At 38.6% G+C, this 25,918-nt stretch overlaps 1 protein-coding gene across 2 annotated transcripts in view; it reads left to right on the forward strand.

Moving 5' to 3' along the window:
* Positions 1 to 25,918, forward strand: part of KLHL1 (kelch like family member 1) — a 442,456-nt gene that overhangs the window by 316,206 nt on the left and 100,332 nt on the right. For both annotated transcript variants that reach the window (XM_065409976.1, XM_065409983.1), the window contains one exon: positions 16,937 to 17,123. In XM_065409976.1, the coding sequence (XP_065266048.1) occupies positions 16,937 to 17,123 (187 nt within the window). The remainder of the gene's footprint in view (positions 1 to 16,936; positions 17,124 to 25,918) is intronic.

A 25,918-nucleotide genomic window follows, 5' to 3' on the forward strand; every position in this document is an offset into this window, starting at 1 on the left:
TAAACCATCTACAGCCAATTGTGCTAGTCAATGGGTGCCATCAAGATTCTAAACTACCATTAATGGCCCACACATTGCATAATTACAATAGGACCTCAGAGTTAACTTCATATTTCTAGTTTTAGATACAAGAATAATATATACATACAAATAGGATGAACACACTAAGCATATTTCAGTTACATGATATTCACATGCCAAGCATATTTTCATAAAGCATATGGAGTGCAACATCACACATTGTATTATATTTTGCTAATAAAACAAGTTATTTTTTATATATTTGAATGATACAAAAGCAGGATGAACATCAGAAAAAATGAATAATATTTTTTTTTGTAAAATCTGGATTTTTTTCGGTAAAAATTTTTCGGTGAAAATGAAGGGGCTTACTTGTAAATCACAAGTGAGTCCCAGAGCTAGTGAGTCCTGCCTTCACCATCACATGCAACCCTGTCATACAGTTGTCCTAATACATTTGTCCATCTCTCTCTTAAAACTAATTAAGTAATTTGCCCCCACAACTGGTATTGGTAGGCTGTTCCAGAACCTCACAACTCTGATGGTCAGTTAATGGTTAATTTCCAACTTGAATTTGTTCATGACCATTTTATATCTATTGGTTCATGTGCCAAAATTGTCCTTTAGCTAAAATAGCTCTTCACCCTCCCTGGTATATTCCTCCTAATGTATTTATAGAGAAAAATCATATCTCCTCTCAGCCTTCCTTTTGCAAGACTAAACAAGCCAAGCTCTTTCAGTCCCCTCTCATAATCATTTTAGTCATTCTAGTAGCTCTTGTCTGCACCTGTTCCAGTTTAAATTCATCTTTCTTGAACATGGGTGACCAGAATTGTACACAGTATTCTAAATGAGGTCTTACCAATGTCTTGTACAAGGGGCATCAATACTTTTCTATCTCTACTGGAAATGCCTCGTCTAATAAATCGGAGGATCCCATTTGCCTTTTTCATATCCACATCACATTGGTGCCTCATAGTCAGCCTGTGATCAACTCACACACCCAGGTCTCTCTCCTCCTCTGTCTTATCCAACTCATTCAACTGATTAGCAATGCTGGGAAACCTACTTGCTTTCTGTTGTTTTAATATATTTTGATCTGCTTTTATATCAATAAAGCAGTATCTCCTTCTCTGTCCACCCCACAAAAATAAATACATAATAATAATAATAATAATAATAATAATAATAATAATAATAATAATAATAATAATAATAATAATAATTAAAAGTAACATAGATGGTAAAGAAGATGATGATCCTCTTACTAAAAGCCAAGAGGAAAGAGAGAAAGAACAAAACTCAATAGTTCTTAAAGTTGTTGCGGATGTTATGAACCTTTAAGATGCTCAAATAACATGATAATGAGGATAGATACTGTAAGTAGATCATTGATTCACAGATTTATAGAAAGTGTTGTGGTTGGGATTTTATCTACATAACATACCTAAAGACAAGGCAGACATGTGGAGGAAGAAATGATACACCAAATCCTATAAATAAGATTTTTCTATATTAAGACAGCTAATTCCATATTTGGGTGCTCAAATCAGCACTTAAGTACCCAGGTGGCTGTTGTAGTGCAGATCCTAGCACCAAAAATGTAAAATTTGGTACCTTATGTTGGGTGACCAGATTTGAAAATTGGATTCCTATACAGTTGTGATGTGCTTTTTTTCTATTACCTAGCACAAGATGATATATTTGTTATGTGTCTATATCATTTTTAAAATGGAAAAAGCTTGATATTAATTATAGTAGATTTTAATAAATCATTAAAAATTAAAGTATACTAATACAACTATCTCAGATTTCATATGGAGGAAAAAGTTGATAGGCTGGTATTTAAATTTGTTGTGGTTCATTTCTGGTAAGTGAAAAGGGTTGGGGGGGAATAGTTGGTCTAGTTGTTCTGATTGGATAATAAAACATTTAGCAAGAGAAGACATATTTTTCTTTTTAACTGCTGTCTTAGTGAGTAATTACTGCAGTTTACTGTCAATGACAGTATGACAGAGTCATTCTGAAAGTTTTACATGGTTTTAAAGCTCCAACATCATTTTTATCAAAATGAAATGCACAGAATCTGTACATCAGTAAACTCCTAACTTGATATATTACAGAAATATATTATTTCCTTTAGTGTTAACAAACAGAAGAACCATTCATTCTTTTAAAGGCCAAATTTGATTTTAATTTACATCATGGTCTTATTTCAGAAGTATGAACACCAATAGTTCCCATGGACTTCATTTGGAGTGGACGATACTCAGCACTTATAAAAATCAAACCCTATGGTAACAAAAAAAGATACATTACTGAATGAGACCAGTGTCCATCTAGTCCAACATCCATCTCTTACAGTTACAAACCCCACCATAATGGATAACTATGGAATAACTTGCCTATTAGGGAAGCCTCTTGCTAATCCTCATCAATTTGTAGTTGACTTACACCCTGAAATAGTAGGGTTGTGTGTGTGTGTGTGTGTGTGTGTGATATCCTAGCTAATGTAATAATAGATGGCCCTCAATTGCTATATAATTTTCAAATTCTGTTTTGAGTCCAGCTGTTTTGAATACAGTACTGTGCAATTAAAACAGTATTTCCTCTCATCTGTTTTAAGTGTGCTGTCTTTCAATTTCATTTAATGTCCCCCCGTTCTTGTATTTGAGACAGGTTAAACAGGACCACCAGTTTAGCAATGAGAGCTTCAGAGTACTCTGCACTTTCAAAAATAAGATCACTCCTGGATTTAGGTACCTAATATTAGGCATCCTTAGCAAAAATGCAAAGGATACTTTGGTACATAGCTTCTACTGAATAAATCCTTTATAAGATGTACTCTTTTGTTAATTCCTTTATTGTATTTAATACAAAAGGGCTAACAGAATTGACTTACAGTATGGAAAGTTACTTTAAGAACTAAATATGTTTTACTTGATTAAATTGCCAGTGTAACTGTCTAGAAGTATTTGAGCATATGGAGATCATTGTGGATATGCAGCTGGACGTGAGCTCCGACTGTGATGCTGTGGCCAAAAGAACTAATGCAATCCTGGGATACATAAACAGGGGGATCTTGAGTAGGAGTTGTGAGGTTATTTTACCTCTGAGTTTGGCATTGGTATGACTGCTGCTGGAATACTCTATTCAGTTCTGGTGCCCACAATTCAAAAAGGATGTTGATAAATTAGAGAGGGTGCAGAGAAGAGCCACAACAATGACTGAAGGATTAGAAAACATGCCTTATTTTGATTGACTCAAAGAGCTCAATCTATTTAGTTTAACAAAGAGAAGGTTAAAGGGTGACTTGATTACAGTGTATAAGTATCTATCTGGGAAACATATTTAATAATGGGATTTTCAGTCTAACAGAGAAAAATATAACACAATCCAATGACTGGACGTTGAAGCTAGACAAATTCAGATAAAAAAATAAGGCATACTTTTTTAACCATGAGAGTAATTAACCTTTGGGGGGAAATTACCAAAGGGTCATGGTGGATTCTTCATCACTGACAACTTTTAAATCAAGATTGAATGTTCTTCTAAAAGATTTCCTCTAAGAATTATTTTGGAGCAATTCTATGGCCTATGTTTTACAGGAGGTTGGATTAGATGATCACAACGCTCTCTTTCTGGTCTTGGAATCGATGAGTCATCTTAGTGTTCATTATTTGTGGAACTGCTAGCACTTTGGGGTCCTCATCTGTGACTGGGGCTCCTAGGTGCTACTTCCATACAAATAATAAATAATAATAATAATTAGAAAAATGTAAATACCCTGAAGGAAAAGGAATCATGTAGGGAGATACAAGAGGATGAACTGAAGAGTAGCAAGATGAAACTCAGCAAAGAAAAAATTCCTGAACATCAGGGAAATAATGAATACCTGAGAGTATTTAGTATTAAACTGATATACAGGAGAGCTGGTTGAAGCCACAGTAAGTGAGTTATTTTTGACTAGACAGAGCACACCACACATAATATACTGTAAGGAAAACCCTGCTCTATTGGACGTATGACCAAGATGACCTTTATTTATCTCCAGTTTCTCTTTCTCTGTTATCTGACAACATTTGTAGTCTGCATGTAAAGCACCATGCTCACCTATTGCAATATATAAATAAATAATAATCATAGTACCAAAATGGTTGAACTGAGGAAACATGACTCTTGAACGTTGGTAGATGAACTTTTCTTCACATTATTACTGATACTCAAAGAATCAGGTATCAAAACATATGCTTGTTATTCCAAATAGCCTTTTGACCTATTTTTCTTTCAGATTTTCTCTCCTTATTTAAAAGCTCCTATTTAAAAATAGCATTCCAGAGTGAAAACTTAAAGGTGTTCACAATTTACAGCAAACCTGCTCTCTGTGTGTTCTCCCCTAACATTAGAATTCATAAATGTTTTAATTATGAAACCCTTCAATGGCTTGGCCTTAAATATATAATTGAGCTCCTGTCATCAACCTTCCATTCTGCCCTTTCCATTTTCCATATTCAAACTTACTTATTATTCTCCGGATACAAACTGAGGCTCTGATTCAGGAAAGCAAGTGCTTAAATCATAGTGAAGTTAATGAGATTTCAGCAGGTCCTTACAATTTAAACATGTAATTAAGTGCTCTCCAGAACAGGGATGGTCTTAAGCATATACTTAAGTTCTTTACTGATTCAGGACCTCAGTCGTTGCTATTTAAAAGTTATAGAACAAAGCCAGCTATGTATGAGACTAAGGGCTTGTCGACATTTATGCATTTATGCATCTGTATTTTCACTTCCCAGAATATTAATTCAGTTGAGTACCTTAATAATGTTATTATTGTTGCAGGTGTTCCACTATACTTTCAGATGTAAAACATGTTATTATTATAAGTAGTGGTATATTCCAAACAAAATCATTGAAATCTTCATATTTGTAGAATATTTGATAAGGTCTTCTAAAAGGTTGTATGCCTCCTGTAAAATGATGGCATTAGAAATAGCAGAGAATAGAGGAAAAAATGAAAAAGTTTGTTTTAAGGAAAATTTACCAGGATAAGCACTTGGTTTAGGAATCATTAGTACATTATACACTTCAGTTACTAGTATATATAGCACCTTTTATCAGAAAATTTCAAACATTTTTTTTAAAGGGAAATCAGAATTGGGTTTTAAACATTTTTATAGTGCTTTTCTATTTTAGAATTTTTGTTATCCATTGAGAAATATCTTGTGGAATATAAAGAGAAGAGAAAAAAAAGAAAAAAAGAAAAATGTATGAATAGTTCTAAACAGCTATTTTCTCACAATTTTACACAGTAAATCCTGTGAAAAATATAAGGAAACTTAATAACAAAATAAATCTGGCCCTAATTATAGGCCCAATATGACTCTCATTGCTCAGAGCAGTTGTAGATGGTAGTAAAAATCTTAATGGCTTGTTCACAATGCAGTGTGTTCCCAATAGTGGATCTGCACTGGTTCTACAGCAATACTGGGAGACTTTCAGAAAAAAAAAATCTCTTTTCAGATAAGATGCTTGCAATCAATGGAAAAACTTTTATTGTCTTTTAGGGAGAGTACAATCAACCCTTATCTGAGAAGTAGATTCAGGAGGTTAGATATGAATAATAGAATCACAGAAGATTAGGGTTGGAAGAGACCTCAGGAGATCATCTAGTCCAACCCCCTGCTCAAAGCAGGACCAGCCTCAACAAAATCATCTCAGCCAGGGCTTTATCAAGCCAGGCCTTAAAAATCTTTAAGGCTGGAGATTCCACAACCTCCCTAGGGAACCCATTCCAGTGCTTCACCACGCTCCTAGTGAAATAGTTTTTTCCTAATATCCAACCTAGACCTCCCCCACTGCAAATTGAGACCTTTGCTCTGTCATCTGCCACCACTGAGAACAGCCTAGATCCATCCTCTTTGGAACCCCCCTTTCAGGTAGTTGAAGGCAGCTATCAAATCCCTCCTTACTCTTCTCTTCTGCAGACTAAATAAGCTCAATTCCCTCAGCCTCTCCTCGTAAGTCATGTGCCCAAGCCCCCTAATCATTTTTGTTTTCCTCCACTGGACTCTCTCCAATTTGTCCACATCCTTTCTGTAGTGGGGGGCCCAAAATTGGATGCAATACTCCAGATGTGGTGTCACCTGTGCCGAATAGAGGGGAATAATCACTTCCCTCGATCTGCTGGCAATGCTCCAACTACTGCAGCCCAATATGCCATTAGCCTTCTTGGATTCAAGGGCACACTGTTGACTCATATCCAGCTTCTCGTCCACTGTAATCCCCAGATTCTTTTCTGCAGAACTGCTGCTTAGCCAGTTTGTCTCCGGCCTGTAGCAGTGGATGGGATTATTCCGACCTAAGTGCAGGACTCTGCACTTGTCCTTGTTGAACCTCATCAGATTTCTTTTGGCCAAATCATCCAATTTGTCTAGGTCACTGTGGTCCCTATTTCTACCCTCCAGCTTATCTACCTCTCCCCCCAGCTTAGTGTCATCCGCGAACTTGCTGAGGGTGCAATCCATCCCATCATCCAGATCATTAATGAAGATGTTGAACAAAACTGGCCCCAGGACCGACCCCTGGGGCACTCTGCTGGATACCGGCTGCCAACTAGACATCAAGCAGTTAATCATTACCCATTGAGCCCGACAATCTAGCCATGATATGATTATCATATAAACTATATTGAAGTGCTAATAGTTTTCCTCCTAGCAAATTTTGGAACAGTGGACCAGTTGCCTGATACATTGGTAAAACAGAATCAGGGTGTTTTCTAGTGTAATTAAACAAGTCTGCATATCAGCAATTCAACTTGAAGAAAGCCCTGCTGAAACACCACTGAATCAAGTGCTATCATCAGAAAACATTGGTCTTGCTCTGCTTTTTGCATGCTGTCTGTTCTTCTCCTGTCTATGCCCTGTACTTTTCAAATAGCCATCCCCTTAGCCCAATGTCACTAGCATTTGGCTAAATGGTGCCTGTGTTCCAAAGCTAAACATGGCTTAAGTCAGGTAGACCTGAGTGATAACACTTCTTTTTGGAGCTGCTTTGAAACACAAAGGAATTTTAGAAAGTCCAATGTCTTCTGTGGTTGGTCGCTCTGCTAGTCCCCTTCCAGGCAAAAGAGGGTATTTAATCCACACAATTTCACTCTTAACAACCTTTCAGGTACAGCTGCCTTAGCCAGCCCCCATGGGTCCCTTGGGGCCAGGGCATGTTTTAACCTTTCCTTTAGAGATTTTCATATCAAGCGTTTAAATAATTTATCTTTAATTTGAATTTCATTCACACTTTTGCTGTAACAATAATGGAGAATATACTGAACAGAATAATAGAAATTAGACATGGGGAAGCAGGGCCGGCTCTAGGTTTTTTGCCGCCCCAAGCAAAAAAAAATTTGGCCGCCCCCCCCCCCTCTTTTTTTTGGCTTTTACACATGTTTGCATATTGGGGAAATAATCGCAGAATATAATCACACATCAGCATGTTTAGTTGACTCTGTCGCTGCAAATTTCAGAGCAGAAAGTCCAAGGAAAATCTTTAGCTCCTCTTTGAGCTGAAATAAAACAGTGCAATTAGTCAAACGGCTCTTGGGAGATGCATGAAGGCTGATAGGAACATCTAGGTAAATCAAAACTGTTAAAACTCAATGATCTTTCACTTGTTAAAGAACGTGTGTCGCTTACTCTGAAGAAAAAAATAGGAAAAAGGCTCATAGAAAATTAAATTGCTCCAGGAAAAAAAAATCCAACTCCCCCAAGGAACAGGAAGTGAGATACTTTATTACTATACATTGATCTGTCAATGCCACTCACGGAAAGTCTGAGCAATCAAGCTGCAGCAAACATATGATGGTTACAGATATCTAACCAATGTTGAAATTAGTGACGTTCAAAAGTTCAGCAGCGAGTGGCTGCAGGGATGGCTGCTCCGCACCTCTTTCTGCTGTCAGCATGTGAGAGGAGGCCAGGCTTGGAAACAAGGCTGAAATTGACCATGTGCCAAGAAGGAGAGTTGAGCAAGGAAAACCCACAGTAACGTTCAACCTTAAACCGCAAAGGAAAAAAAGGAAAAAGGCAAGGGGGAAGAAGAGGAAGGCGAAGGGGTGGCTGACTGTGCTGATGAGCTGGGAGTGTGTGTGTTGGGGGGGGACATTAGCCAGGTCCAGCCTCTGCTAGAGCCATGGAGAGCCCAGTCCTATCCTGTGTCCTTTATCCGGGTGATGGGAATATCAGTGAGGCAAAGACCTGTCCAAAAAGGCTCTGCGGAGAAGCAGAGCAGCAGCTAGGGCCACCGGGAAAAGCTCTGGGGAAAGCGAAGAGAAGCAAGGGCAGCCAGCAGCAGCCCGGCTCCATGGAAGGGAGCGCATCAGCGGGGGACAAGGAGAGCGGGGGTGGGGAAAGCGCCGCGCTCCCTTTGCAAGCTCCCTGCGGTTTCAGCTCCTCCTTGTGCTTCAGTTCGCCCGGGGCAGGGGACAAAGCCCCGCAGCAGGATCTCGGAGCAGCATCCGGGTGGTGAAGAGCCAGTGGGAGATTAACAACGCCCGTCCAAGTCTGAGGCGGGAGTAGGTGACATTGCCCAGCCGCCGCCTGGCACTTACTGTCCACAGGCTGGAGCGCAGCCCTGGAGCCCGCAGCAGCTGGTCTCGGAGGAGCCAGACCTGGTGATCGAAGTGTCCGGCCGGCGGATCCGAGCCCACAAGTCAGTGCTGGCGGCCAAGTCCCCGGACATCCTGCGGGTGAAGGGGGTGAGCTACGGGGCGCTGCGCCTGCTCATCGACACTGCCAGATTTTTGGCTAGATACAGGTGTTGTTCATAAAACTGGAGGAGGAGGTTGTGCTCACCTTATATTCAATATGCCAGTGGTTAGCGTACTCAACTAGGTAGACAGATACTCAGGTTAAAATCCCCTTTCCAGAGCAGAGACTTGAACCTAGGTCTCCCTGCAGAGTTTCTGTGGTAATATGTGGACCTACATGTTTATCCTATTTGTGAGCTCAACTGTGAGAAGTGAGTGAAAGTTTATACAATGTCACAATAACTTATGACTATAAATGTTGATGGGAAAAGATGCCAAAGGGAGACAGACTAAATTAGTCCAAACAAAAAGACCAACTGATATAATTCAAGGACTTTATTAAGATGATGCCTCGTAAACAAGAGAAGTGTGGAATTGCAAATCAATAGATCAAAATTGGTATGTCAGAAATTAGGCCTAACTGGTGAACAAAATATTGAGGGGATTGTTTATTCTGCCCATCACTCTCTTTGTGGGGTCCTCAAAATGAAGACTTTGGGGCGGGAAATCGAGAATAAGTTGTCTGCCAGCAACCTCTACAGTGAGCTTCATCATAATGGCTGCAACTCCCACCATCTCCTGGGACCCCAAGATGTATCATAACACAGTTGGGCCCTTGCTGTTCTGAGCCCAAAAGATGTCCTGGCCAGCCCAGGACAGAGAGAGGGACCCAGATGATATCTCCATCTCCTCTGGCTTTGGCTAAATCCCAAACCCAACCTGGGATGTGAGACTTGTCATATACACACTCGTTAGTGTATCATTTTCCTTCCCCACATTATTTCTTCTCTTTCCTATCCTCCTTTTTCCTTCTGGCAGCCAGGACTGTATGTTTTGAAACACTTCCATAAGTATGCGATCAGAGGCAGTTAAAAGTAGTGCCCTAAATGTTTTGATCCTTGTATAAGTTTGCCAGGTCTTAGAGTGGCTAATAAGTAGGGTGACCAGATGTCCCATTTTTAAAGGGACAGTCCCATTTTGGGGGACTTTTTCTTATATAGGCACCTACTACCCCCAGTCCCGTTTTTTCACAGTTGTTATCTGGTAACCCTACTAATAAGACATGTGCTATACCTGTTTTTCCAGTATTGAGGTTTCAAGTGAAAGTCAACACCAGTGACAGAAGCTGCATTTTTAAAAACATTTTGCTGTTCTTTTCTCTTCTCTCTTTTGTGTATTTGAGTTGTTTTGACTGCTAGGAAACAGGATTGGACTTTAACAACAGCTCCATCCCATCTCAACTAACTTTTTCTCTTTTCCCCCAAAAGAACAGTTATTTAACATGTATGTTAAATGCTCGTGGCTGGCCCATGTCAGCTGAGTCAGGCTGCAGGGCTATAAAATTACAGTGTAGATGTTTGGGCATGGGCTGGAGCCTGGGTTCTGAACCCCTTTAAGGGGGAAGGTCCCAGAGAGCCTGAGCCCAAATGTCTACACTGCAATTTTATACCACTGCAGCCCAAACCCTGACAGCCCAAGTCAAAACAATTATTATTAGCAGTATTTTTTTTTTAATCTGGCTTGTGTTAGTGACTCTTTAGTTATTATTTGATTACTGCTTGGTGGCTTGGTTATTAGTTTGTGCTTTTGAACCAGTACCTATTGTATAGATGTCTACATCTTAAAGCAACCATTATGGTTGGCTTTAGTGGACACACTTGCTGGTGGTCTTACTGGAGGCTAAGGGCTGAATGGAAGTGGAGACTAAACTAACTTGGACCCCAAGTTTTGGTGGTCCCTCAAATTCAGTGTTGAAGCTCATGAATGGGGCAATGTGGAGGAGCTTGCACTGTCAGTAGCCATGCTCTGTCTGTTGTTAGGCCCTCTGGGCTAAGCAGCTATGCAGCTGTGTAATTTACTGCTTTGAGAACTTCTGTAGTAGTTCATCGGTGACTGTGTATAAATAATCAGAAATGCCATGTGCTGCCATTTCCCCCTCTGTCCCATTCCTGCTTCTCCATTTCTGCCTCCCACCACACCACACACACAACTGGCATAGTGGCTTCCCTTTTCCCACTCTTGCAGAGCTCCTATTGAAAGAGCAGCACTAGAGATAGCGAAGGGAGTTACAATGGGCAAGAAGTAATTACCAGCACTCACCTTCCCACCAGCCAGCTGTCCAGGACTACTCACTAGTTCCTGCTAAGTAGCTCAACAAGGAGCCATAAATAAGCAAACCACAACAGGTATTACCATATTATAAACTGCTTTTAATATAGGATACCAATAAAACTACAGGAAACATTTATATCAGACTATGAACCCATTCAAATTTAGCCCAATTCAAGCTTTGGTACATTTTGTGGACATGGACAAAGCATGTTCAAACATCTGCAAAATTTCCCACACCAACCTCTTCTCCTCAAGTTCTGGGACCCCCCTCTCAAACTTTATCTTAGATTATTTTAGATTTTGTATGAGAGAATGGTGTGTGTTGCCTGGGGGAGGAGAATTTGGGGCACAGAGGGAAGCTTTTCCTTATGTGTGTGGATGGGGGGGAATTCCCATCACAGATTGAAGTTTATCACAATTGAAACTCAAAGCAAACATGCAAGGGTGGTTTGCCTCCAGCTGCTTTGAATCAAACTGAGGATGGAATTTGTAATCCCTCCTGGTTGACACTAAACATTTAGGGTTCACCCATTTTAGATACCTACTAGGTTGAGAATTTGAAATTAATGGATGATTGGGCTTTCAAATGAGATATGTGGAGTCAGCATCAGCAGGATCATCCTAATTGTGGCTCTTTGGGTAGGTCTGGAACAGTGTGTGGAATGCTGAATATAAGCATATTAGTTTGGATAGTGCACTATGTACGTTGCTTTACCTATTTCAAAAATCAATCAAAGATATGTGGTCATATTTGAATATTTATTTACAGAATAAATATTCTGTACTCAGACTTGGGCAGCTGGACCTTGTGGTCCAGATTATTATGCCTTCCATATGAAGAGAATGTATATGACATGCGTAAAATGCCTCCCTCTTCCCTTCTGAGGTACAGGTTTACAGTCTTGGAGTATTTAGTGCAGCACAAGCTGATGAATTTATAATATTTTTTTTCTAGAAGACATGAAAAGAATGTACATTTTATGAGAAAACCTATGACATCAGGTAATTCAATTTCAGATATTCTCCATGACACTTCTCAAAGATGTAATTTGCAGAGACAGAACCTAATATTTGCTGTGCTGGTTTGTTCAATCAAAGTTATGTTTTAATCTGCTATACTGTATTTGGAAGAAACTTCTCCGGCATCATCAGCAGCTATAATTTCTGAATTCATACTACCTAGTCACTAAAACCTAAAAGGGTAGATATGATTGTTAAAAAATTCACTAGTGAAATGTTTGGGTTTTAGTTGTTAAAATCATATTTCCCAGTGGCGAAAAACAATTGCACATACTAGTTTATAACCTATTTTTGGTATGTGAATAAAAAATAGCCAATATGTATTCAAAGGCTGGCTGCTCTTGCAATTATATCTAGCCTCAGAAAATATACACATTAATAATTGAAAACATAATTGAAAAAATCCTGAAATGCAGGTTCTTTCATGAGGAGAACAACATACAGGCTACTTTTCGAACATGTTCACCTTAATAAGAGGGACAGGTATGGGGTTTAAGTAAAGGAGAATACAGCTCCCCTTCCTTCCCTGCCTGTCTTGAAGTATCCCTGCTTTCCCAGAGTGGCATCTTCCCCCTGACTGGTGAAGAGAAACCTCACCAAATATGTTTATCTCTAAGCTGCTTGGACTCTAGGGGTCAAGGTTTTCTAGGCATAAGCAAGAGGTCTCCAGCGGCTTAGTTTGGGTTAGACCTCAAGGGCTTGCTTATTATAGAAAGCAACAGAGAGTCATGTGGCACCTTTAAGACTAACAGATGTATTGGAGCATAAGCTTTCGTGGGTGAATGCCACATGCATCCGACGAAGTGGGCATTCACCCACGAAAGCTTATGCTCCAATACATCTGTTAGTCTTAAAGGTGCCACAGGACTCTCTGTTGCTTTTTACAGATCCAGACTAACACGGCTACCCCTCTGATACTTATTATAGAAGTTTCTATTACATTTCTATATCTGTGTTTACCTGCTTTAACCTTGTAAATTACCCTTGTTTCCTTTTCCTATTAATAAAACTGTATATAGTTTATTATAGGCTTAGCTACAAGTGTTGTCTTTGATGTGAGATCTAATATGCAATTTACTGGGGAAAGTGACTGGTCTTTTGGGAGTGGGAGTAACCTGAAGATTGCTGTGATTCTTGGTGTAAGGGATCATTTATCACAAAGATATGCTCACCTGGGAGGCAAGTTAGATCTGAGTATGCTGTGACTCCTTGTTTAGTCTTAGAGACTAACAAATTTATTTGGGCATAAGCTTTCATGGGCTAAAACCCACTTCATCGGATGCATGCAGTGGAAAATACAGTCAGAAGATATATATACACAGAGAACATGAAAAAATGGGTGTTACCATACCAACTATAACGAGACTAATCAGTTAAGGTGGGCTATTATCAGCAGGAGAAAAAAAAACTTTTGTAGTGATAATCGGGATGGCCCATTTCCAGCAGTTGACAAGAAGGTGTGAGTAACAGTAGGGGAAAATTAGCAAGGGGAAATAGTTTTTACTTTGTGTAATGACCCATCCATGCCCAGTCTTTATTCAAGCCTAATTTAATGTTGTCCAGTTTGCAAATTAATTCCAATTCTGCAGTTTCTCATTGGAGTCTGTTTTTGAAGGTTTTTTTGTTGGAGAATTGAGACTTTTAGGTCTGTAATTGAGTGACCAGGGAGGTTGAAGTGTTCTGCGACTGGTTTTTGAATGTTATAATTCTTGACGTTTGATTTGTGTCCATTTATTCTTTTGCGTAGAGACTGTCCAGTACATGACAGAGGGGCATTGCTGGCACATGATGGCATATATCACATTGGTAGATGTGCACGTGAACGAGCCTCTGATTGTGTGGCTGATGTGATTAGGTCCTATGATGGTGTTCCTTGAATAGATATGTGGACAGATTTGGAAATGGGCATTGTTGCAAGGATAGTTCCTGGGTTAGTGTTTTTGTTGTGTGGTGTGTGGTCAGGGCCGGCTTTATCGAGTGCGGGGCCCGATTCGTACTCACCCAGCGGCACTCCGGGTCTTCGGCGGCACTTCGGCAGCGGGTCCTTCACTCGCTCCGGGTCTTCGGCGGCACTCAAGGACCCGCCGTCGAAATGCCTCCGAAGACCCGGAGTGAGTGAAGGACCCGCCGCTGTAATGCCGCCGAATACCCGGAGCGCCGACGGGTGAGTAAAAATTGAAAAATGTGCCAGCGCGGGGCCGTCTTAGGCGCTGGCGCGGGGCCCAATTCGGGGGAATTGGGCAAATCGGCCTAAAGCCGGCCCTGTGTGTGTTTGCTGTATGATATTATGAATATGCAGAATATGAGCCGAGTAACATTTATCACTTCCAAAATCTATGCAAATTATATATTCCTTCTCTGGTTTTATGGAGATACCTTTATTGCTTTTTAGATCATAGAATCATAGAAGATTAGGGTTGGAAGAGACCTCATGAGGTCATTTAGTCCAATCCCCTGCTCAAAGCACGACCAACCCCAACAAAATCATCCCAGACAGGGCTTTGTCAAGCCGGGCCTTAAAAACCTCTAAGGATGGAGATTCCATCACCTCCCTAGGCAACCCATTCCAGTGCTTCACCACCCTCCTAGTGAAAAAGTTTTTCCTAATATCCAACCTAAACCTTCCCCACTGCAACTTGAGACCATTGCTCCTTGTTCTGTCATCTGCCACCACTGAGAACAACCTAGCTCCATCCTCTTTGGAACCCCCCTTTCAGGTAGTTGAAGGCTGCTATCAAATCCCCCCCTCAATTCCTCTCTTCTGCAGACTAAATATGCCCAGTTCCCTAAGCCTCTCTTCATAAGTCATGTGCCCCAGCCCCCTAATCATTTTCATTGCCCTCTGCTGGACTCTCTCCAATTTGTCCACATCCTTTATGTAGTGGGGACCCCCAAACTGGATCAAAATAACAGAATCATGGAGGCAGATTTTCAGCTGGCACAGTTTTTTATTTACATGAGCTGAGGATCTGCCCCTGGAAACTGAATCTCTCCCAAACTCTCCTCCTCCCCCACTCTCCATTTATAATTATCTGATTCCCTCGTATGTTTAAAAGGCTGAACAAATAGGTTTTCTTTCCTACCAAAGTCAGTGGAACTCTTCTGCTCTCTCTTTATTAAAAGGGAGAGAAATTAAATTTGCATTCACCTGATTACTCCAGCTTCCTTTTGCAGTTTATGTTGCTTTTTTCTGAAGTTCAAAGACAGACATGTGTCCGGTGTCCTTTTTTTCCCTCTCATTTCCCGTGAGTTCTGACCTCTTGATTTTCTGATTCTTTTAAAATTATCATCTTCCACAAAAAAATAGCTTACTGTTCCTGTTTGCATAAATATTTTTATTACCCAGAGCTCTTTTTATGTACTTGATCCATTGTTTCTAATGAATTTTAATAGTCTGTTCTCCCTAAATTACTAGCTTTTAACATTGATATACTGATATGTTTCTGCTACTCTTTGAGAGGGTAAAAAGAAGACAAGAGGAAAATGTCTGTGATATACAGCATATAACAGTCAACTTTTTTAAAAAAGTGTTTACATATCAAGCAGGATATTTGTGTGTGAAAAGGGAATAATTTGATACAGCCTCAGGAGCTTGCTATATGTAAAAATAAAACATACATTAGTAATGAGTATGTAGTGAGGCTTTTCTTGCCTAATACTCATTCATTGAGTGACATTGTCAATAAATGGAAACATAAAATGAATTACAAAGATTTAGTAGTTTGTTACCTTCTCTGTGGCCATATACCAATTGCCCAGGGTTACAACACTTCTAACGCTCTCGGACCAAACAGTCAAAACTTACCCTTCGTACAACTGTTTAGTAAAATTACATTAGTTCATATATTTAGAAATAGGTACCTAAATGGTGCCCACAAAATCCATCCACACAAACAGTAATATGCAAGCACCAAGTACATATAGGGTAAACCTGGATTATCCAAATTTCAGATTTCTTAGCATTGTTTGTATTCCCTAAATCTGAAGTGTTTATAGGAATCAAATTTCCTTTGTCTATTTCTCCAATAATGAGAGGTTTATGTGTTTAGACATTCAAATAATTGGATTTTACCTGTGTTTACTTGTGTTTACTTGTATTCTCAATTAACTATTTTTTCTTCTTCTAGTGCAGCTTTTGGTTCTGAGATAATCATGGTGAAAAACACCTTGGAGATAACTAAGACAGACAGTAATAAAATGACTGATATTTCAAGTGTTCAACTTATTGTCTCCCCTTCTAAAATTTACAGATCCTACCATGCTATAATTTCTTTTTAAATTTACTTACTGATTTGGGCAACCTAGTTCATCAGGCACCCATATCCCATGAATATTGATTACAACTCCTGTGCCAGTTTCAAGAGATGCAGTCATTTTATTACTGTAAATTTAGCAGAAAGTGGTATAAGTGTTCATCTGTGTCTGCAGTGTGAAATCAGATTGCTGCTAACATACACAGCTGAAGCAGAAATAATCCAGAAAAGCCATGAGAAACTTTCAAATGAATAGCTAAATAATACATTTGAAAACAATTAGAGTACATTTCTGTAAACCACTATGTGAAATACCATAGAAAGTTAACAAAGGACTCTGACTAATGAGTATATTTGTGATCATTTAAATATGAATGTTTTTACCTATAATGGGAGCCATTAAAAATCAACATTTATCCAGTTATCATGCTGTGGTGTACAAGAGTGTTTCCCAAAATTCTGAATAGTAAATACCTCCCATATCTCATGTACTTTGGGGAAGTAACTGTTCTAAATGTGTTTTCATGATCAACAAAGCATTGCCCATTTCTTGTATAAAAGGTTTTGAAATGAATAAGCTTGACAGAATCTTGCCTGCAACAAGATGATACATTTAGTGTTACTTTTGTAAACAATATTGTTAATTTTCTGGTGGCTTTCCCGTTGCATAGTACTATTTATCCAGGAGTACTGTACCATTATTGATTCATGATTGTGTCATTCACAGATATTGGCTGACCTAGAAAATCATGCACTTTTTAAGGATGACTTGGAATGTCAGAAGCTAATTCTGGAAGCTATGAAATACCATCTTTTACCAGAAAGAAGAACTCTAATGCAAAGTCCAAGGACTAAACCTAGAAAATCTACAGTTGGAACACTGTATGCTGTTGGAGGAATGGACAACAACAAAGGTATTAGATTTTTTTTTCCCTTTAAACAGGTTATGCTTTGCAGCTGTGACTATATTTTGTCTGATGGCAACTGGCAAATAATGAAATAATTTTCTGTTCAAAGGTTTTTGGGGTCTAATCCAACCAGAAGTAACTTTTAAGCCTATTGGTTTATAGAAACTCCACTAGTTTTCAGAGGCAAAATGTGGCTATCAGATGGGAATATTCCCTCTCTAACAGATGTGGAATGACTCATTTGCAACAACTGAGTCTTGAAATGCACCTAAATTTATGCTAATAAATATCACATAAGTCTGGAAAATGATGTTTGGTATTCCACTGAGTATTCTTTGAGAATTCTTTGCCCTAACACCCTCAAGATGGGTTCCTCCCCCTTTAAAAGGTACCACTTACAAATCTTTATTTTCTATTTTTCACTTATGTGGCTAATAAAATGTTATCACCATTTTTACAATACTTAATTTTATGAAGATAAAATTACTTGTTAATTGAGAAAATAAATTGAAGTTTTGCTGCCTTGCCTCATTATAAGGATTATATTTGCCAGGAATCATTTCATTTAAAGTGGAGAAATTAGAAAGCAATGAAAATTGTAGCAGTCTTTGTGGTGAACATTTTAAGAATATTACTTTTGTACCTTTAAAATCGGTAAAGGAATCAAAAGTGATTTAATTATTTTGAAACCAAGGAAATCACTGCACTAAAATAGTGTTACAGAGCCTTATAATGAGACTTTATAATGAGACAGGCTTTCCTTGTATTTCTGAAGGCTTACTAATGACAAACCCACAGTATTCTCCACTTTCATGCCAGCCTTTAGGCTGAAGATCATATCTTCAGACGTAGTTCTAGTATGAAAGGTACTGACTTACACTCAATGAAGAAAATGTTTAAATATAAGATAAAATATATGCCTTTCACAGTTCACATCTAAACTTTTAGAATGTACATTCACTGTGTTATCTTTCACTGGAACACTGTCTCTACACCAGGCCTAAGACTCAGCTCTCTAGACAAACATAGCAGTGATTTCAGCTCTGGTGATTTCTGAGAAGGGACAAAAGGTCTCAACTGAGTCTAATCAGTTCTGTCTTTAAGTACTGGAGTGAGAGGGTCAAATAGCATCTAGAAGTCTTAAAACAGAATCCTCACCATGAAGTTGGAACACCTGTTCCCACCTCCTCTGATTTTCACTTTGCTACTCCACACTCAGTAAGTGACATTTCAAATTAGGGTGACTCCTCAATTAGGGCATATTAAGTACAGTTCTATTGCCCTGTAGTCATACAATAAGGATCAAAACATTTCATTACCCCTGCAGCCAAGATAAGTGAATTTTAACCCAAAACGATCAATGTTGATTAACCTGGCAAAGCAGGTCTGTGATCACCTTAGCAAAGTAGTCCATGGGAGTATGGTTTATAGAGCCCTGTGTGGATACAAAATTTGTATCCGCATCCCATCCATGCTATGCAGACATGGTCCATGGATATTTGTGGATATGAAATGGATATCCACAGATTTGCAGGGCTCTAACTGCTCCTGAGGTCTTTTTCCCCAATTTATCAATAGATGACAAGAGACAGCTCTTTCAGACCGCTGGCTTACACATATGGAAAAACACACACACAAAAACAATTTTGCTCCATATATAAAAGCACCATCAATAAAGTGCATATTCCCAGACCATGAGTGTGCAACAGATTAGAGTTAATCTGGAAAAAAAATAATATTAAAGCACTGTTGCTAATGAAGCTTGAGAACGTAAAATGGGCCAGACATGTTGATTGTTTGAAAGAAAATAAGCATAAATTCTTGTACATCTCCCATGATCTGCATGGTAAAATTCTATGGTATGTTACAAGTTTAATATTATGCTAAGGATTCTGATTAGAACTCTGAGGAGATTGGAGTGTACAGTACAATATACAGTAAAGTTAAAAAAATCAGCAACTTCAGCATAGTCTCTGTCAGCTACTTAAATCTCATCAACAAGTAATGGGTTTTTTTTTCATGCCGCCTATGCCATGATTTTTTGTTACATATGGGGGCCTTTTTAATTTTAGGGCCAAATTGCAAGTGCCCCCGCCTCCACTGTAAGATATTATCTCTTTGTTCTGTATATGGGGGTGGAAACCTAGTTTTCATCTAATCCCTAGGTCACAAGTCAGTACTGTACCTTCAGCACTGTGAACTGAAGGAGTGAGTGTGTGTGGATATGCATACGGGAATCAATGTACTCAAAGTCATGTTATAGAACATATAGCACACCGAGGCTGGGATCCACAATGTGTTTGACCAAAGTGGAACAGTTTCAACAGGAGACATTTGGGCCCCATTCAAAGTCTAGCCTCATCTTGTAGGCATGGTCTGAGCACGTCTATTAGGTTGGGCCCCCATAGGCAAGATAGGCAGGGGAGCTCTTCTTTTTACCTGGTTTGTGGATCACACTGGGGCTTAAGCAGAAAACAGGGCCTTTGTGTTGTGCTGTTTAATTTATAACATCTTTATTGCTAAGCATGTGCCTGGGATTAATAATGGCATTTCCACACTTTGTGGACAAATTTCTAAACTGAGCCCTGAGAGCCAACAAGGGATCTGAACTGACTCTAGAGGCCCTTTGGAACTCTTGGCTGATAATTGATAGTGGGTCAGTCTAGAGATTAGTAGCACCATTAACATTCAGGGCTTATTTGGGGGGATCTTATGGCATTCAGATGAGGGTGCACCTGCCTATGATTTGAGCTTCCTTGAAATTCAGGTACGTCACGATGTGGTGTCACTGTTACACTGTGGACTGGTATCATCAATCATCTCCAGTCACTTTGGTATTTGGTAGTAGGAAATCAGAGGCAGCTTTGAAATGATCTTTTGAATCTCATCTCTAATTAGGTATTACAAGGTGGGCTTTGATTGTGTGTGTGTGTGTGTATATATATATATATATATATAGGTATATATATAAAGGAACTGCAGGATGTAAATCCACAGCAAATTTACTATGTTGCATATTGATAGTTTCCGATTACAAGTGCTCTTCTGGGCAATTCAGAATGTATGTTGATTTCCTGTCATGTAACATTTAAGGTGTAACCTGTGCCTGCTTAGCTGTCATGGTGCTTGTTGGAAACTTATCTAATTCTTAGAGTTTGGCTATAAATAACTATTTGGTGTGGTGGGGATGGCATGATGCCTAAGTAAGGTACAACTGAGTATCTGATGGTTTGCTGTACAGACCTGTTTGTTTTGTGTTTATGACTACATAAAAGAACATTCAGAAAAAGGTGAAAAAGAGTGGAAGTGGCATCAAGGCATGTACATTTTCGAGAAGGTTGTGTGTTTTGAACAATTGCTGTGAATTCATAAAGTGACTCTTAACCTTTCATCCATATGATGATGCTATCAAAGTATTTTCACCCTATCAAAGGTTTATGTGTGGAAGTCATACTGATCTTTTCTTCCACTTTCCTCATGAAAATATATGAATGGAATAGTGCACTCCTTGTTCACAAATATGTACTTTATAATACCAGCTGTTATTTTCCTCCAGAAATGAAACTATTATGTAGAAGAATTAGATGTGCTAAGCAAGTTAGCAATTCAGTACCTAGCACAAAAGGAAGGAGGTTGGTGCTAGGTATTATGAAATTATTTTAAGGTTACGTAGTAGATCATATAACTTTATTTTGAAATCTCTGCTGCAATTATTTTCTTCCTCATAGGAACAGAACATTAAACCCTATCAGCAAGTGACTGGTATTGGGACGTCTTAAACAATAAATCAATATTCCTACAGCATAGAAATAGCTTTACAAAATCAATAGGAGCAAATTTATTTTATTGTAAATGTTTAGCTCTCTATAGTGTACAATTTTTTATTTTCTCACAATCTTAATCTAAAATAAATATTTTTTTCAGGTTTGAATGAAAAGCCCATGTACATGTATGAAATTGAGAAGCAATAGTTTCTCTTTGAAGGAAAATTTAAATTCAGTATCATTGGGCACATCAATGTAATCAAAGAAAGCAACATGAATCTTAGGGACATGAATAGGACCTTAACCACAAATAGTTCCATTGCCTTTTGTGAGTCAGGCTAGCAAGATTAGGGCTCATTATTGTCTAGGTTCATGTGAGCAGGAGAAGCAAGATTGAAATAAATAGGTCTGAGTAGAAGAGGTAGCATGTGTCTCTTTAGAAGAATGAAAATATTGACTTCTTATAGACATCTTGGAATCCCAAATGCAGAACAATACTTATATGATATATTATGTCAGATAGTATATTGTGAGATTATTATGGGGGAAATATCCTTTCTGAGTAAAAGGAGATACTATAAATAATTGAATATTGTTATAGAAAAAGCAGAATACTTATTGATCAATCATCAAGTTTTCTAATGTACCTCACTTGTTCCAGCAGGTAGAATACCAAGGGACTAAGCCACAGGGAAAAAAAAGTAATACTGTCAGAGGAATTGTGATTGAAATGCATAGATATATATAACTCGTGGAACTAAAGTTTGGGGTTAGCTGTATCCGTGGAACTAAAGTTTGGGGTTAGCTCTATCTTTAGTGAATCACAGTCTTGAAGTGAACACAAGGAAAGACAAACTTAAAAATAACTCAGTCAAGAAACACTCCTATACAAATCAGACAGGTTAATAATGGAGAGAGATAAAAGTTGATCTACAAATGATTTCAAATTTATCTTTTCACTTAATCTAGTGATCAAACATAAAAACTATCAACAAAATTACATATTACATATAAAATGCATTATCAGTGTGTATCAACCTAAGTTAGAAAAAAGAGTTCTTCCATTACTATCTGTATTGGACAAATATAAAACTCTTTGGTATCAAATCTGAAGATACCAAACAGGGAAACTTTATGCTTTTCGGCTGAAATCCTGAAATCACTTTGTACTCAGACCTTACTTAGCAAATTCCCATAGGCAGTATTCTGCATTTTCTATCACACTTTTAAATTATTAATCCCTTTTCATTTTAAGGTATATTTTCTTTGTAATAATTGTACAGTTGTATTATCTGGCATGACATCATAAGGATTTTATCATGCTCTGAGATTTCAAGTTTTTTTTTAAAAAGGCAGTGTTTTGAATTGTTCTATATATGAAACACAAACTATACTTTTCATTCAGACCTTTTGACCTTGCAACCTTTTTTTTTGTACCCATGTAGACAAACTTTGTAAATTATTCTGGGACCAGACAATATTCTGGTCATACTACTCCTTGTAGTCCTTTTGAAGTCTGCTGGGACTTGTCTAACTAAAGTTTCTTGTTTGCAGGACTGGATCTTATGTCCTTTTGTGTCCTCCTTCTGAATTGCCTGATGAGATCACACCTTAAAAATCGATTTCCTTTACATTGATTCAGTTAGAGTTTGCCTGAAAAAAAATGTATAAGGACCCCCAAGATTTTATTCATAGCGATCATTACAAACCACTCCATCATCAAATACAGAAAACAGTTTTGATGGATAATCATCATTTCCCATAATTTGAAGTGTTTAGCTAACATGAAGGAAAATTCTAGCTCTTCATCTTAACTCTTTTTTATTTCACATTTTTGTTGAAAATGTGGGATGCAGTCCTTAAGTCAGGTACTCATAAAAGTGTACATTGGTGGATATCTTGTATGTAAAGTTTGAATGTATAGTGCTTATATTAACATAATATGCATATAGTGAAACATGTCCTAAGGACCACATCCAGTAGGCATATCCTTTCTTAAGCTATCAGTTTAAAAATATCTTTAAGGTTTCCAGCACAATTTAGTTCAAACTCTAGTTCAGGGGTCAGCAACCTCTGGCATGCAGCTCGCCAGGGTAAGCACCCTGGCGTGCCAGGCCAGTTTGTTTACCTGCCATGTCTGCAGGTTCGGCCGATCGCGGCTCCCACTGGCCACAGTTCGCTGCTCCAGGCCAATGGGGGTGGCGGGAAGTGGCGTGGGCCGAGGGATGTGCTGGCTGCGGCTTCCCACAGCCCCCATTGGCCTGGAGCAGTGAACCGCAGCCAGTGGAAGCCACGATCGGCCGAACCTGTGGACGCGGCAGGTAAACAAACTGCCCCGGCCCGCCAGGGCGCTTACCCTGGTGAGCCGCGTGCCAGAGGTTGCCAATCTCTGCTCTAGTTACAGACCACCTCTCCAAGGTGACCTATTATTTCTGGCCTTTATAGAAAGACAGACTTTCACTATAAGTTATTTATTTATGTCCCCCTTATTACTGAGGCCTTCCTCTCGAAGACTAAGACTCCAGTATGGTAAGATATTGTAACAAGCTTCTGAATGGAAAGAACCCGAGCACTTACTTCTATTCATGATGTTGCATGAGCCAGTGTGTACATCAGCTCCTGGCTAGGGAAGGTTTAGTTATAGACTGTCTTCAGCACATATTGTTTGTTAAATGTCATGACATTACTTTGTGAAGAATTAGAAAATTTGGGAGTATTTTGTTTTAGCTTTAAAGATACTGTTGTCATAAACATAACTGACTAGAATGATCTCAATAGTGTGGGGGTTGAAAATGGCTTGTCAGAAGGAATGAACCAGTTGTTCTAGATGTGGACAAGAATAGTCCTTGAGAGTTAGATTCTGAAATCTAAGCCCACTGTCTTTTATGTGTCGTATTGCTGGAGCTGTATCTATACGAGTTGTTTATTACTTCAACTGTTACAGAAGTACAAGTTAACCCTTCTTTAATTTTAGACATATTTCAAAACAAAATATTACTTGAGGAGAAACAGAAGGTTGAAATGCATTTGAATGAATGCAAAATTGATATGTTTTAATTCCCTGAAAAGCCAATAATTTACCACAATTTCATGTAATGAATATTCAGAAAAGTGTTGTAAGCTCAATAATACCTTTGCTGAATATCATGTTTTTAAACTGTAAGAGAAGATCTCACTTCTCTATAGGTCAATTATAAAGTGCCTACTCAGGAAGATATTGTATCAGTTTAGTGCAAACAAAAGGAGGATGGTAGAAAAAAGAAGCTTGTTGAACTGCAGCTCTCACCTTTCATATAAATGTTTGTTTTGAATGATTTAGAATTCATGTACGGCTCGCTGAACACAGAAGAATGAATACTGTCTAATTTTAATGCATTTTAATCTCCCCTAGATTCATTCTTGTGCTGCTGCTTTTCCATTCAAGCATGATGGTTGTCTGTCTTGCATGAAGTGGTTATTGATTTGCCCTTTCCCTTAATATTTGTATTGAATGTCTGCTTCTGATTCTAGCAGGATTGTTGTCTAATGATTAGAGCAGAGCTCTGGAACACAGAACTCGTGGGTCCAGCCTTTGGCAGTGATTTAGGCAAGCCCCCTATCCCTTCTGCATCCTAGTCTATCTGTAAAGTAATTGTAATCACATTACATTAGCCTCACAACCACTCTTCTCTAACAAGCACTTGGAGATCCTCAAATGTAAAGTGTTACACACATTCAATTTACTGGTAGTAGTTATACATAACATCAAAAATAAAATAAAATTTAAAAAATCTTAATTCTCCCAAATCTGCTTTCTAGACATCTAATTCCCTTGTTCTGATGTATTCTTTAAATCTGCTTTCTAGACATGTAATTCCCTTGTTCTGATGTATTCTTTAAACCCAGTGTGAGGCTCTGAAAGGCCAAAAGATTTGCCATAGTATGCATGCATTCTTATATTTTTATTTCTAGTCTCCTTTCAGGAGTAATCTTCTTCAATTATATGTTTTTATTTCTTAAGTACTGACTATGTGCTCTTACAAAACTCATTCCCAGCCAACAGGAGCTTACAATATTAAAGATAGATGCATATTAGATGTGTGAGTTTATGCATCTTTTAAAATAATAAAAATTCTGGTGCATCTATGTACTTTATCATAGGTATTTCCAAGGAGCTTATTACCTTGGCATCCAAACACCCTATTTTATTATTATTATCATCATCATCATCATCACCATCACCATCACCATGGTGCACTCTCTCTCTTTCACCCTCCCTCTCTCTCTAATATTCCCTTATAGACACACAGATAGAATGAGCTCGATTTGCGCAGCCATTCTCCTTCATGCGTGTTACAATAGGTTTTTTGAAGCTTACTTAAAAACTAATATTTTAATGATTGAAAAGAAGACAAAGACCACAGGGAGGTTGGATGTAACTTTTCTTTTCTTGAAGGATGATTGTGTGCATTTGTGGGTCTCACAGAAGTAGTGGGTTTTCAGGAACAATCAGCGTGACTAGAAAGAGAACATTGTACACTGGATTTAAGACTATTCCAGACATAGACAGTCTTTTCTGATACAGCAGCAGCTAAATCATGTGCCGCTGAACTATTCCAGACTGTGAATCTCCTTGTTAACCCAAAATGCCTCCACTCAACTCCCAAACCTAGCATGCTATAAAAAGGCCAGTACTTAAGAAAGTATCACTCAATGCAACCAACCTCTCCAGCTACCCTGCAGTATCATGCCTCCCAATTCCTCGGCAAGTTATTTGAGAAGCTCAGCAAAGGTCATTCCAGTTCTTCCTAGGCACTGCTACTATAGCCTAGACAGGTCTGCCCAGACTTCATGCCAGGACATAGAACTGAGAAAGTAGATAGCAAAAAGGAGATCATCTATCAGGTGCACCACCACTAAGGGCACACTACCTAAACTCCAATTTTATAGTTAAATTACAATTGTAAAGGCTGCATAATTAGATGTAATGGATTTAAATAAAAGGAAAATATAGAGTGTGGAGTGGATATCAGGAACAGTGAGATTTACAGGTGAGAT

Source organism: Emys orbicularis, chromosome 1 (genome assembly GCF_028017835.1).
Source record: "Emys orbicularis isolate rEmyOrb1 chromosome 1, rEmyOrb1.hap1, whole genome shotgun sequence".
In the NCBI taxonomy this organism is placed as follows: domain Eukaryota; kingdom Metazoa; phylum Chordata; order Testudines; family Emydidae; genus Emys; species Emys orbicularis.